Consider the following 13036-nt stretch of genomic DNA (forward strand, 5'->3'; position numbering starts at 1 on the left):
TTAATTTTAGTTGCCTTTTCGATTCAATAAACTTCGGAATGGACATGTGGCATGATCAATATATCAAACAAGTAGTTTGACTAAAATAACTAGATTGTTATTGCTTCCAAACAACAGATTGTATTAAATTTATTTGTAACCCAATAGTTTAAGCCGATTAATAAGTCAACTTCTTTATATCAATTTGATTAACGTGTGTGACCGTGCATTCTTATTCTAAAAGAGTTTGACTACATGGACTCCTATTATCTACTCTATCACTTTCATTCATTGACATGGCAAGATATGATATGTTATTATTTATCTTGTGAGTCTTATCAAATTTTTATGTGAGGGAATAAAAGTAGAGAGTAAATTTTAAGAGTCAAAGTAATATTTTTCATTCCAATTTTTTAACAAAAAAAAAAAAAACCACCTTCTACCTTCGGGTGTCGTCAGCGGCCACGGTTATTCCCGCTCATTTTAACATCAAGTTTTTAAAAATTAAAAGCACGTCTCTTAACGCGCCGCACCACGTCACCGCTTGTCCGCTTCCATTCGTAATCATCTGGCCCCACTTAGCCTACTCCATCTCGAATAAAAAAAAAAAAACAGAAAAACACAAAACCATTTAAAAATTCAAAATAAAATATCCAACAAAAATAAATTCAAACTTGGTAGCAACTCCGTCACTCATCAATCCCTCGCCTTCGTTCTCACTGCTCCCATTTTCTGCAACTTTTCTTTGTCTTAAAGGAGAAGAAAGTTTATCTTTCCATGAAGTCTAATTGAATTTATGGACACATAAATAGATACAGACAGTCGTCTGAGCTTTGCTGAAGCTTTCACACTCACCGGCGGGTCTTTTGCTGAGCTTGCGAAGGAATTTAAAATCTATCAAAGTTCTTCACGACACCATGTGATATCTGACACATTCTTCTTCTTCGTCCATATTTGACTTTCTCTCTCCAAATATATATGAGCATGCGTGTGTTGTGGGTTTAGCACGATTAATCGGTGAACTGGGAGGGGAGAGGCATGGCGGGATCCTCGTCAAGAGGGCGAAGCAGCTCGCCATTTCACCACCGGAAGCCGTCGAGTCCGTTCTCTTCGTATTCATCCTCATCGTCGTTCATGAACGGCAAGCTCATACCTCGCTCGTCCTCCTCATCGAACACCTCCTTTTACGGCTCAACTAATGGGTACAGCTCCAGATCCATGACGCCGAGCAGAAATCGGAGCGGTTCTGCAAATCCGAAAAGCTATGGAAGTCGTACTCCAGTCCACTATCCGTCGGCCGATGAGCTGCTTGCGGAGCCAGTGGATGCTTCCAGATCGGGGGAGAGTATATCGGTGACGGTTAGGTTTCGTCCTATGAGGTAGATGCTAGACTTATTGGATTGAATTAGATCTATTTAGAACTGAGTTGAAGGTGTTCCAGGTTTTCAATTGCTAGGATTGAATTGTGAGATACTGCGGTGTGAATCCTGAAATGATTGAATATGTGGTTGCAGTGAACGGGAATATCAGAGAGGGGATGAGAATGCCTGGTACCCAGATGGTGATAAAGTTGTTCGAAATGAGTATAATCCGGCCATCGCTTATGCATTTGGTATGATTTTAGGCATCCCTGACTGACTTGTTGATTCCAATTGTGATCAATACTCAAATTTGTGTACTTAATTTTGGGAATGCTAGACAATCACAGTGATATTCAATCAGCACATTTAATTGTTTGAGCATTTGAATTTTTGTTCATATTGGATTAGTCTGATATGCTTGTGGTATCTGCATTTGCTTTTGTACTGCTAGATAGAGTGTTTGGACAAGACACAAGTACTCAGGAGGTTTATGAAGTAGCTGCTCGACCAGTAGTCAAGGCTGCAATGGAAGGGATAAATGGTATGCGTATTTAATACAAATAGTGGTTAATGCTATACTGTCAAATTCTACTGCTTGCACTTATTAGAGATTCTACTGAACTAATTAATCTATTGCAATTGTCGATTAACCAACACAAACTAGTTTGTGCTTATGCTTTAGTTGAGTTCAGTTCTATGTTCACCAAAAGGAATTAAAGATAATCACATGACGAGATGCTTGATTAGAAAGTATGTGTTATTTTCCTTTAGAATATATTCACAAAGCAAAGCTTCTAGTAGCTTTTAATGAGAGTGGCTTGATGTGTTATTGGATTAACTCATTACTTTATTAGTTCATAGTTCTAACTTAAACCCTGCTGATTTTGCAGGGACAGTATTTGCTTATGGTGTTACCAGTAGTGGAAAGACACATACTATGCATGTATGTTCTTTGCTAATCATGTTTTGTACATTTCTTGAATTGGAGAAAAAGTTCTACTTAGCTTAAACAACACTGTGTAGTGAGCAGTTAAAAAGTGATTCTTCAAGCACTGAAGTGCTGAAAGGCTTGTTTCAATTTCACCAATCGCATGGATGCAATCATGCAAATTATCTTTATCCTCTGTCTCATTGGATTGAAATCCACAAATGTTGTCTTCTTCAGTTCATAGCATGTCTTTATTTGCTTGTCACCATTTTTTTTTTCCACAGGGAGATCAAAGTTCTCCAGGTATAGTTCCGTTGGCAATAAAGGACGTTTTCAGCATTATTCAAGATGTAAGTGCTTTCAATTTCACCTTTTCATGAAATCTGTACCCAGTTTTATACAGTCTATATCACTCAAAGGTGCATCAATGCACTGGTGCCGACTTTTGCCATTTATATTTTCATATTTGTGTCATTTTCCCCTCTCTTTCTTTACGCATGCATAGTATTTGGGTACATACAGATACAACTTCTTGTTTCAGATTTAGTTGGATTAATTTTTTTGAAATATTTTTCCTTCAGACTCCAGGATGCGAATTTTTGCTTCGCGTATCATATCTTGAGATCTACAATGAGGTCAGTTTATGCCATCTGAAAAACAAAGCATTTTCTTTGTTTTTCCATGTGGATTCATGTACATATGAGCTCTTCCTTCATGTATATTTCTGCTTTTGCCTTGACATGTCATGGCATATTTGAATACTTTAGTTTTATAGTGATTTGGCAATTTCTCGTGCATGCCAATGGAGACTAAGGAGATTTTTCTGTTGCTGTTGTTTTTTTGACGGGGGATTTTAATATTCCCTTATGCACTTTCTGCCCCCGAATTTTACTTATCACCCCTACTCTTCATGCCTATATTTTCAGGTGATCAATGACTTGCTTGATCCCACTGGTCAGAATTTGCGTATTAGAGAAGATGCACAGGTTTTTCCTGTCACCAATATTAGCTTTCACCTTATATTTGACATCAATTTTCATTTCAATTTTTTTTACTGTGTATATTGACACTGTTTCTGCAATTAGTTTTGTTTTCTTGAAATCCCTCGATAAACAAACAGATGCCAGCAATGTGTAGTTCAAATTGCTTTTATGACTAAGATTGTTAGTTGTTAAAAGGCACTCTTTTAACCTCTCTTTTTATTTTTTGCTTGCTTGAATGTGCAGGGTACTTATGTCGAGGGTATAAAGGAGGAAGTTGTTTTGTCTCCAGGTCATGCACTTTCTTTCATTGCTGCTGGGGAAGGTAATTTTTGCATATATTCTGCATCCTTAATTTATATCACATGACTATAGTCTTAACTATTGCTTTCCAATTGCAGAGCATCGCCATGTTGGTTCAAATAATTTTAATCTGTTTAGTAGCCGCAGTCACACCATATTTACATTGGTATGTGTTTCATTTAGAGTCTCAGTGTGCATTGATTGATTTGATCTGAAATGGTTTTGCTTATCATATGTTTAGTTAGGTATGCTCTTTGAATAGGGCCTGTTTATTTTCCTAACCAAGCACAGTTATTTTAAGGATATTTTACCCTTTTGTTTATTGTTGTTGTTTTTTGTTTGTTTTTCTTTGATTGCATATTTGTTATAACTTTATGATTTAGCTTCGTGATTTACTAGGATCTTCCTTATCCATAGTGTGATTTTGATCTTATATTACTTAACCATTGCTTTTCATTCTTGGTGCAATTGTTTGCTATTGTTAAAATTCTTTATTTAATTTGCTGCTTTTTCTGCAGATGATAGAAAGTAGTGCCCATGGAGATGACTATGATGGAGTGATATTTTCTCAACTGGTATCAATACTAAATTCGTTTTTAATAATTGAATTGTCAGCAGTCATTTACTGACTTATAACTTTCTTTGTCTTCAATTTAGAACTTAATTGATTTAGCTGGATCTGAGAGCTCAAAGACAGAAACAACGGGATTAAGGAGAAAGGAAGGATCATACATAAACAAAAGTCTTTTGACCCTTGGAACGGTAAGTACTTGGGCATCATTTATCAGAAGATCAGAACATAATCCCTTTATTATCAAAGCTTTACTACTATGTACATCTATTTTTGTTGACTGGCCAGGTTAAGTGCATAAGTTTTATGAGGTGTCCCTTCTGGTTACACCAGCTTTGTTTTCAATTTAACATTATGCTTGTGTCTCTAATTGTTAAGGTTATTGGAAAGTTAAGTGAAGGGAAGGTATCACATGTTCCCTATCGAGATTCGAAACTTACTCGCCTACTGCAGTCTTCATTGAGTGGGCGTGGACATGTTTCTGTAAGTGCCACATTAAATTTGATTTCATGTATATATTTTTATCATACTTTTCTATTTACTTTGTTATTATGTACCATCCTCTATTCCCCCTCTTGCTGCTTCTGCCCCCCATTTATCTTGCTATGCTACAACTTCTCAATTTTCACCTGTATGGTTGAAAGTTGATGGGAAATGAATACAATCCAAAAACATTCTCACACTTTGTCTTGTTTCCTCTCTACTCAGCTCATATGCACAGTTACTCCTGCATCAAGTAATTCAGAGGAAACTCACAATACATTAAAATTTGCAAGCAGGGCAAAACGTGTTGAAATATATGCATCACGCAACAAGGTTGTAAATTATTAATGTCCTTTGGCTTTGGACTTATCGAAGTTTTCAGGTTGAGGAAATCTTAATCTTTGTATTTGTTTCTTACAGATTATAGATGAGAAATCTTTGATTAAGAAGTATCAAAAAGAAATATCATGTCTCAAACAAGAACTTGATCAGTTAAGAAGGGGGATGATTGTGGGTGTCAGTCAAGATGAAATTGTAAACTTAAGACAGAAGGTAAATGCTAAGTCTAAACACTTGCTTTACCGAAATTGGAGTTAAATTACATCTCTCTGAGTCTGTTTGGTCTGACTGTTTTACAGTTGGAAGAAGGACAAGTTAAAATGCAATCAAGATTGGAAGAGGAGGAGGAAGCCAAGGCTGCTCTAATGAGCAGAATCCAGAGGCTTACGAAACTAATTCTTGTTTCTTCAAAGAATTCGATTCCTGGCTATTTGGGTGATGTGTCTTCCCATCAACGAAGGCATTCTGTTTCTGAAGATGATGTAAGACATCCTCCCTAATTTGATTGATTAAAAGATACGTTTAGTTGCTTTTATGCTGCTCTTTTGTTGAATCAACTTGTGTGAGGCTTGCTTATCAAACCTTAAGATTAGTTCACTAGGTTTTGTTCATCCTATGTAATGGTTTATTGAAACAAGTGCATTTACATATTTCCTTTTGGGTTACTCTCCTTGTATATTTTGTTTTACTGGCCTGTGTCATGCTAATGTTGTAGACTGATGTTTTATTTTTCTATCTGCCTTTCCCTTACATCAGAAGTTGGATGCTCAGCGTGAAGGTTCTTTGCTGACGGTTAGTGAAAATCAGGACTTGAGATCAGATACTTCTGATTTTAAACACAGAAGATCTTCCAGCAAGTGGAATGATGATTTATCACAGGCTGGCAGTACAATTACAGAATCAACTCAAGGGGGTGAACTTATCAGTGGTTCTTCCAGTAGTTCAAAACTGCCCACAGTAAGTCTCCATATCTATATTATCTTTTCTAATGTCCAGAATACTTAAATAGAGTAAGCTTGTCAGATCTTTTTCATCCAATTCTCAATAACTACTTACAAGGGGCTACTTGTATGTTAATAATATCATTATCTCATTACAGATGAAAAAACTATCCGGACTTTAGTGCTGTTCAGAATTCTTTTGTCATCATATGGATAACAACAGTGTCTGACCATTTTTTTTCCTCCTTGCTTTATAGGAAGAAATCAGTATTTCAGATCAGATGGACCTTTTAGTTGAGCAAGTCAAGATGCTTGCTGGAGAGATTGCATTCAGCACTAGTACACTGAAGCGTTTATTGGAGCAGTCTGTAGATGATCCAGAGAGCTCAAAAAGTCAAGTGTGCATTCTTTCTCAATTCTTATGTCTGAAACATATTGTGTACAACTGTATATTAATATTAATATGGTACCTTTATTTTTTTCAAATATGGATTGGAAATTACACTGCTATAATATGCTATGCTATGTTGGACTTGATAGTATTCGTTAAACTCTATTTTTCAGACTTTAGACTGTGTACTCATGTGAATTACCTAAATCTTTTTTCTAGATTGAAACTTTAGAGCGCGAAATTCAGGAGAAAAGAAAGCAAATGAGAATGTTAGAACAACAAATTGCGGCAAGTGGTGAAGCTTCAATTGCTAAAGCATCTATGGTTGAGATGCAGCAGGTGATCTGACTTTATTCACTTCAATGTGTTTCCCTGTCTCATTTGCTATGCGATGTATTATATTAATTGTTATTTGTTTCTTAACATTACTAGTTGTTATTGTTATTTAGGGTGACATTTTTATCTTCTTTTAATGACAGACATTGACGAAATTGATGGCCCAGTGTAGTGAAAAGGGGTTTGAACTGGAGGTTAGTGCCGGAGTAAGAAATAACTTCATATCTACTCTTCCATTTAAATAATGCTCTTTAATATTTAATGTCTTGGCATGCAGATTAAATCAGCAGATAATCGTGTCCTTCAAGAACAGCTGCAGATCAAGGTTACAATCTTGTCCATTTCACAATTCTGCTGCCTAGTGAATTTTGGCTTCTTTTGCCTATCCATATATGCTGGAGTTGCTGATTTCATTTGAATGCTGAAGTGCTGAACATCATTATTTTTTTTTTCTTATTATTGGCAGTGCTTGGAGAATGAGGAACTGCAGGCAAAAATCAGTAACCTGGAGCAGCAGTTAGTTGCACTCAAGGGTGAAAAGTCATCACCCTCTTCTGGACAGTGTGTGCCTGATGAATATATTGATGAGCTGAGAAAGAGAATTCAGATCCAGGTAATTGATAATTCTGAAACATCTCCTTCTATGTGTAACTAAGTTCTAAAAAACCAAGTAATTTATAGCCACAGGGAAGTCTGCACAATTATTAATTGATCCTTTTGTACTCTGAACAGGAGATTGAAAATGAGAGATTAAAGGTAGAACATGTTCAGATTGTAGAGGAGAATAGTGGCCTGTGTGTACAGAACCAAAAATTGTCTGAGGAAGCTTCTTATGCGAAGGAGTTAGCTTCGGCTGCTGCTGTTGAACTGAAGAATATTGCTGGGGAAGTCACCAAGCTCTCATTGCAGAATGCAAAACTGGAAAAAGAATTATCTGCTGCTCGAGAGAAGTTGAATTCTAGGAGTACTAGTATGCAGACTGGTAATGGTGGAAGTCGCAAGTATGTTGAGAACACAAGACCAGGTCGTAGAGGTCATGTCTCTGGCCGAGCAAATGACGTCGTTCATGATGACTTTGACACATGGGACCTGGATCCTGAAGATTTAAAGATGGAATTGCAGGCAAGGAAACAGCGAGAGGCAGTTTTGGAGGCTGCCTTGGCTGAGAATGAGGTTATGGAAGACGAGTATCGGAAAAAGATTGAAGAGGCGAAGAAAAGGGAGGCTGCCTTGGAAAATGATTTAGCAAATATGTGGGTGTTAGTTGCTCAGCTGAAGAAAGAAAACGGTACTAAAGAGGAGTCAAAGACAAATGACAGACAGAGTGATGCAGTGGACAGTATTTATGATCCAAAAAATACTGATATTGATAGCAAGGATCCTGTCAGCACTGAGTTCCAAGCCCTTGATCATCAATCTCCACCTCCTGACATTCCAAAGGAAGAACCCCTTGTTGCTCGCCTCAAGGTAAGTTATTATAGTCTCTACATTTGGGAATATTTCTCCATTCTTGTCTATCTTATTGCAAACTTAATTTCTTGCACTTTTTCTTTTCTGAGTCATGATTGGAACAGTTTATTGTTTTCCCTGTAAAAGAATAACTATCTAGCACTAAGTAATTTCTCTTAACTAATATGTTGTGTTTAAGGAAATTCTGTATTTGCTGAATTAAACATTGTGACTGTTGCTTCTTAATGTGCATTATGGGCTTGCATAAAGGATAATTCAGAGTAATATGTTGTGGTTGTTTTTAATTAATTTTATTTGTGTATATACCCCCAGGCTCGAATGCAAGAGATGAAGGAAAAGGAGCATAGGTATGTGGGGAATGGAGATGCAAATTCACATGTGTGTAAAGTATGTTTTGAATCACCAACTGCAGCTATGCTTCTTCCTTGTCGTCATTTTTGCTGTAAGTACGCTTACTGATTTTGTTCATTTTCTTCTACGCTCCAAGTATGGTACGTAAACGTGCAAAAAATTTTGCAGTGTGCAAGTCGTGCTCCCTTGCATGTTCTGAGTGTCCAATATGCCGGACAAAAATTGCAGATAGGATTTTTGCTTTTACTTAGAAGTTGCACTTAAGCGCTCTAAATGATTGAAAAGAGGTATTTTGATTGGGATATGATATTTGATCCTTGATTTTTATTTGTAAATTGTGAATTAAAACAACTAATTTTTTGGTCCACTTCTCTGTTTTGTTGCAGGAGCTCATTATGAGTGTACCTCATATTGTGCAATTCTTTGATTGGTTGAATTGTATGTAATTGTGTACTAAAATGCTTTTTCTTGTACATCTTTCCACCGACTACCAAAGGAAGCAACAAGGAAAGACCAAAATATCAATAGATGAGGTTTGAGGAAAGCTTATATGCTTCTCAATCGTGTGATCTTGGAACTTTATGTCTAATGTACATAAGAACAACTTAAATGCCATTAATGGTGATTTCTTCTACTGCTCTCAATTCTGAAAATTTGTATATCACTGTGTTACCTGTCATGCTTTTTGTTTTTGGTTATACGCAGATATTTTTTGTATAGTAGTATATGAATTACACGTCATACTGTCTTTTACTATTAATTATACATGATAAATTATAGCACACTTTTTTGCTTTTAGTTATATAATAATATATACATGACAATTGTAATTTCATTTGCTATTCTTTTTCTTTGACCAATATAGGTCCTATTTGATAAAATAGTGCATATTAGTTAATTTTAAGTTGTTTGAACACTATTAGCTGTTTGATTTGGTTAAATAATCAATATGAGTGTTTGATTAATTAATTTTTTGTAATAATTTATTCTTTCAAAATATTCCCTTCGTTTCATTTTATGTGTCTGGTTCGGTTAACAAGGTTAGCTGAATTGATTTTTAATTCAATTTTTTATAATATTAAATTTAATATTAATATACAAAATTTATATATTTAGAAACTAAACTAAAAGTACTACATTAACACAAAAAATCAAATTTAAAAATAAGTAAAAAATAATACATAAAATAAGTAAAAAAAAAAAAGAGTTGGTTTAATCAATGAATAATAAGTAAGACAGATAAAATGGAGCCGAGGAGTACTAAAATTCAAATTTATCAACATTTAAGGTTTTTTTTTCCAGATAATTTAATACTCCATCCGCATAAAAATTCTGGTGTGCAAATCAGTCGAAAAATCTAGTCCCCTCACGTGAGAGGTGGAATAATAAATGCGAATCTCTCCCACGAGGAAACCATGACTTACTGGCCTCGATACAACTTTACGTTAATGCAGACCAAAGTTGGGTTGACAAGTTATTACTACAATGGGGTAGGAAAAACAAGCTAAGAAACAAAAAACCACGAAAATCTTCTAATCAACCAAGCCGTCTCCGATCCTCAGGTAACTGGAAATTAACTTAGTTTGCAGTTCGCAAATTACCTCTGCAATGAATAACGTTAAAGAGTCATGAATGTGTGTGCTGAGCATATAATATATAAATATAAATGTGCTTTTCTACTTATAACTTAGACTTTTAGTTGATATGAAAACAAAGCTCACAAAAGTCATAGGTAGTTGAGGATGAGGGATAATCAAGAAAATCTTGGACGTGCCATCCGGGAAGAGTCTCCAGCAAGTACTCCGATATGCTACTCGTATCAGAAACCAATCCCTCTTGGCTCGTCTCAACTACTTGCGGATTTGACGTTTCATAAGCAGCCGATCCCGCGATTGTGGTCTGAGTTGTATAGCTGACGGCACTGGATTCAGATCCACAGGAAGGTGAAGAAGCCAGCTGGTTGGGCACATCGAAAGAAGACAGCTTCACTCCCGTCAAAAGAAACCTGTTGTGTTTTTGGGTGTGTTCATTAGCTTTGTGCATTCGCAAGTCACAATCCCTGCACAGAATTGCCCTGTCTTCCTTACAAAACAACAATGCCCGTCTTTCCTGAAACCCAAAACCAGTAATAACACCTAGACTAGAAAAATTCAATTCTAGTAGTACTGACTCTGTTACATTGTATTATTTATTTATCTATACTTTTTTAACTTGTTGAAGCAAAAGAGTCAATACCGTTATTTATCTATACTTTTTTAACTTGTTGAAGCAAAAGAGTCAATACCGCCTACACTGAGATTTGATCAGCTCGTATATAAACAAGACGTATATATAGTACCTGACAAATGTCGCATTGCTGCGATTGTGGAGAGGAAGGATGGAGAAGGGAGAAACGGAGGTGTTTGGTGGCGAGTTTGTTAGCATGGTGAACTTGGTGGTCACAGCCTATGCAAAGAGCGGCTTCGTCGGCCGAGCAGAAAAACGACGCTTCTTCCTTCTCGCAAACGTCGCACTGGATCTTCATTCCTTCGATCTCACCTTTCTTTTCCTCTTTAATTTAATGACTTCCCTCTAGCTATACTAGCTCTCTTGGCTTGCTATATATAAAAGAAGTATCTAAATCTAAGTATAAGTAGGAACTGACAGCTTTTCTTGAGATTGAATTAGTAATCTCACAGCATGGTGCAACGCTGAACTAATAGGTGTATATATAGAAGAATTGAAGTATCTACATCTAAGTATGGATCCTTCCTTGCGGTGCCAAGGACCTTGTGGTCCAGTGGCATCAAACCCATCCCTTTATATGGTGGTTCATCCAAAATAATAGTCTAATAGGTGAAAAAATCCTCGGACCCCATGCACCTATCTCATGATACTCAAGTCTAAACTAGTCAAATTAAACTTTTAGTCTAGACCTACTTAAGGTACAATGAAGAATTCAACTAAAAGACCAGTCTAATTGGTAGAAAAAGCCTTCAAGTTAAAACCACATTTGACAATCTAAAGCATTGCTTGAAGTGAAGAATGAGACGAAAGCATTATGGGCAAATGGGTAGGGATGCAGGTTTCAGTCAGGAGAGTGTTGAACTCGATCTTCTTGCTGACTGCACACTATAGAAATCACTCATACCTCTCTCTCTCTCTCTCTAAATAAATGTGAGCGTGAAGACAAATTGGGGGAAACAAGTTGGCCTTTGGATTATATATAAAGTGTATTCTCAGATTTTGGATGATGAAAATGGGGGGCATGGCTGCATGGGAACGTTTTTATCTACTCATTTAATGATATTTCCAGCATCTTCGATCTCCACTTTGAATTTTCTACATTATTACAACCAAATCTTTTAGTATATAGTGTTGGTTACTTTCAGTTGGGAAATTCCTTTTATGGGCGACTATGCCCAGTTGCTTTCAACATTTTTTTAATGAATTTTGTTAAGATAATTTGAACAAATGGTAAAAGATTTCTATATCATAAAGACTCCCAAATTCCCAAATTCAAAGGCATGGTGTATACCAACTAAAAGAACAAATCCCTAGCATCATTAACCCTAGTAAGTTGTAAGCAACCTATTCCGACTTCCCCATAGCTCCGGTAACAGAGCCAGAGATAGCTATGGGTTCTCTGCCCCTGCGGGAAAGGAGCGACAAAAGTTTTTTTTTGAGAATTCAGGAGAAGGTCCGCACGGGCAGCTTAATTGCTCATATGGATGAAGTTTGAAAAAAAAACCATTGATAGCAATGTGAAACCATGATTTACATTATTCCAAATGATCAGTCAGGTCGGGGTGTGGAGGACTTTCGAGGTTGAGATTGAACACCAAGAAAGTTGTTATTAGCAGCTAGGGTGGGTTTGACTAAAGATGGGATACATTAACTCTATTAAGAGCCATATATGGTAAGCAAATTAATGAGATTGTTGAAAAGATTGAGATCTTATAGGATGGTGACTATATTTTAGAGTCATTTGGATTACAACTATTTGGTGCCCACCTAATGAGATTTGTTATCTTATATTTACTGATTTAACATATATATTTCACTTAATCTATATTTATGTAGTTGCATTGTCTTTTCCATTGTTTAAAAATAGAAAAGAAAAATAAAAAGAGAAGCAAAGTCAGGGAGCCTTTAAAATTTTTCGAAACTGAAGAAGCAATCTCCCTACCCCTGATTGAATTTGGCATTTGTTAAGCACTTATTGTCAATAGTTATATTGGTAGGTCCATATTACAGACTTTCACATTGATGATTCCAAAAATAATAAGTAGAAGGTAGCTGGACCCTCTACATCGCATTACACTTTGATAAAACTTCAAACTTGTCTCGAAATTAATGGTCAAATAGGTTGAATATGAATATCAAAGATCACGTCTCTTATGTATAGTATTACATATGAACGGAATTTAATGCACACTTCTCAATATATATTTAGGGTCCGTTTAAAAACCTGCAAAATGACTTCTGGAAGTCAAGTCGTTTTTTGGATTTCTAGTGTTTAGAAGCAATTGGAAAATCCAATCAACAAAAATTATTTTCTGTTGACTGAAAATATAGGCATTTTGGTAGAAGATGTCTCGCGGCAAAATTTGGCAAAAGTCAT

General features: G+C 36.1%; 2 protein-coding genes across 2 annotated transcripts; one reads left to right on the forward strand and one right to left on the reverse strand.

Annotated features, from left to right (window-relative positions):
- Positions 1-1017: 1017 nt before the first annotated feature.
- LOC116029303 (kinesin-like protein KIN-7D, mitochondrial) lies at positions 1018-9131 on the forward strand. Its single transcript, XM_031271240.1, has 25 exons — positions 1018-1358; positions 1494-1591; positions 1792-1881; positions 2231-2283; positions 2553-2618; positions 2850-2903; positions 3195-3254; positions 3495-3573; positions 3650-3717; positions 4070-4126; positions 4209-4313; positions 4501-4605; positions 4831-4938; positions 5026-5157; positions 5244-5426; positions 5701-5901; positions 6143-6283; positions 6496-6615; positions 6756-6806; positions 6890-6937; positions 7079-7225; positions 7345-8079; positions 8395-8524; positions 8602-8720; positions 8820-9131. The coding sequence occupies exons 1-24, from the start codon at positions 1018-1020 to the stop codon at positions 8682-8684; spliced, it is 3255 nt and encodes a 1084-aa protein (XP_031127100.1). The 3' UTR covers positions 8685-8720; positions 8820-9131.
- Positions 9132-9817: 686 nt separating this feature from the next.
- On the reverse strand, positions 9818-10978 carry LOC116028283 (B-box zinc finger protein 21-like). The gene is made up of 3 exons (XM_031269932.1): positions 10772-10978; positions 10155-10542; positions 9818-10036 (listed from the first exon to the last, which is right to left on the reverse strand). Coding segments are annotated over exons 1-3 (576 nt in total). The 5' UTR covers positions 10958-10978; the 3' UTR covers positions 9818-10034.
- Positions 10979-13036: the final 2058 nt, after the last annotated feature.

Source organism: Ipomoea triloba, chromosome 9 (assembly GCF_003576645.1).
Source record: "Ipomoea triloba cultivar NCNSP0323 chromosome 9, ASM357664v1".
NCBI classification, from domain to species: domain Eukaryota; kingdom Viridiplantae; phylum Streptophyta; class Magnoliopsida; order Solanales; family Convolvulaceae; genus Ipomoea; species Ipomoea triloba.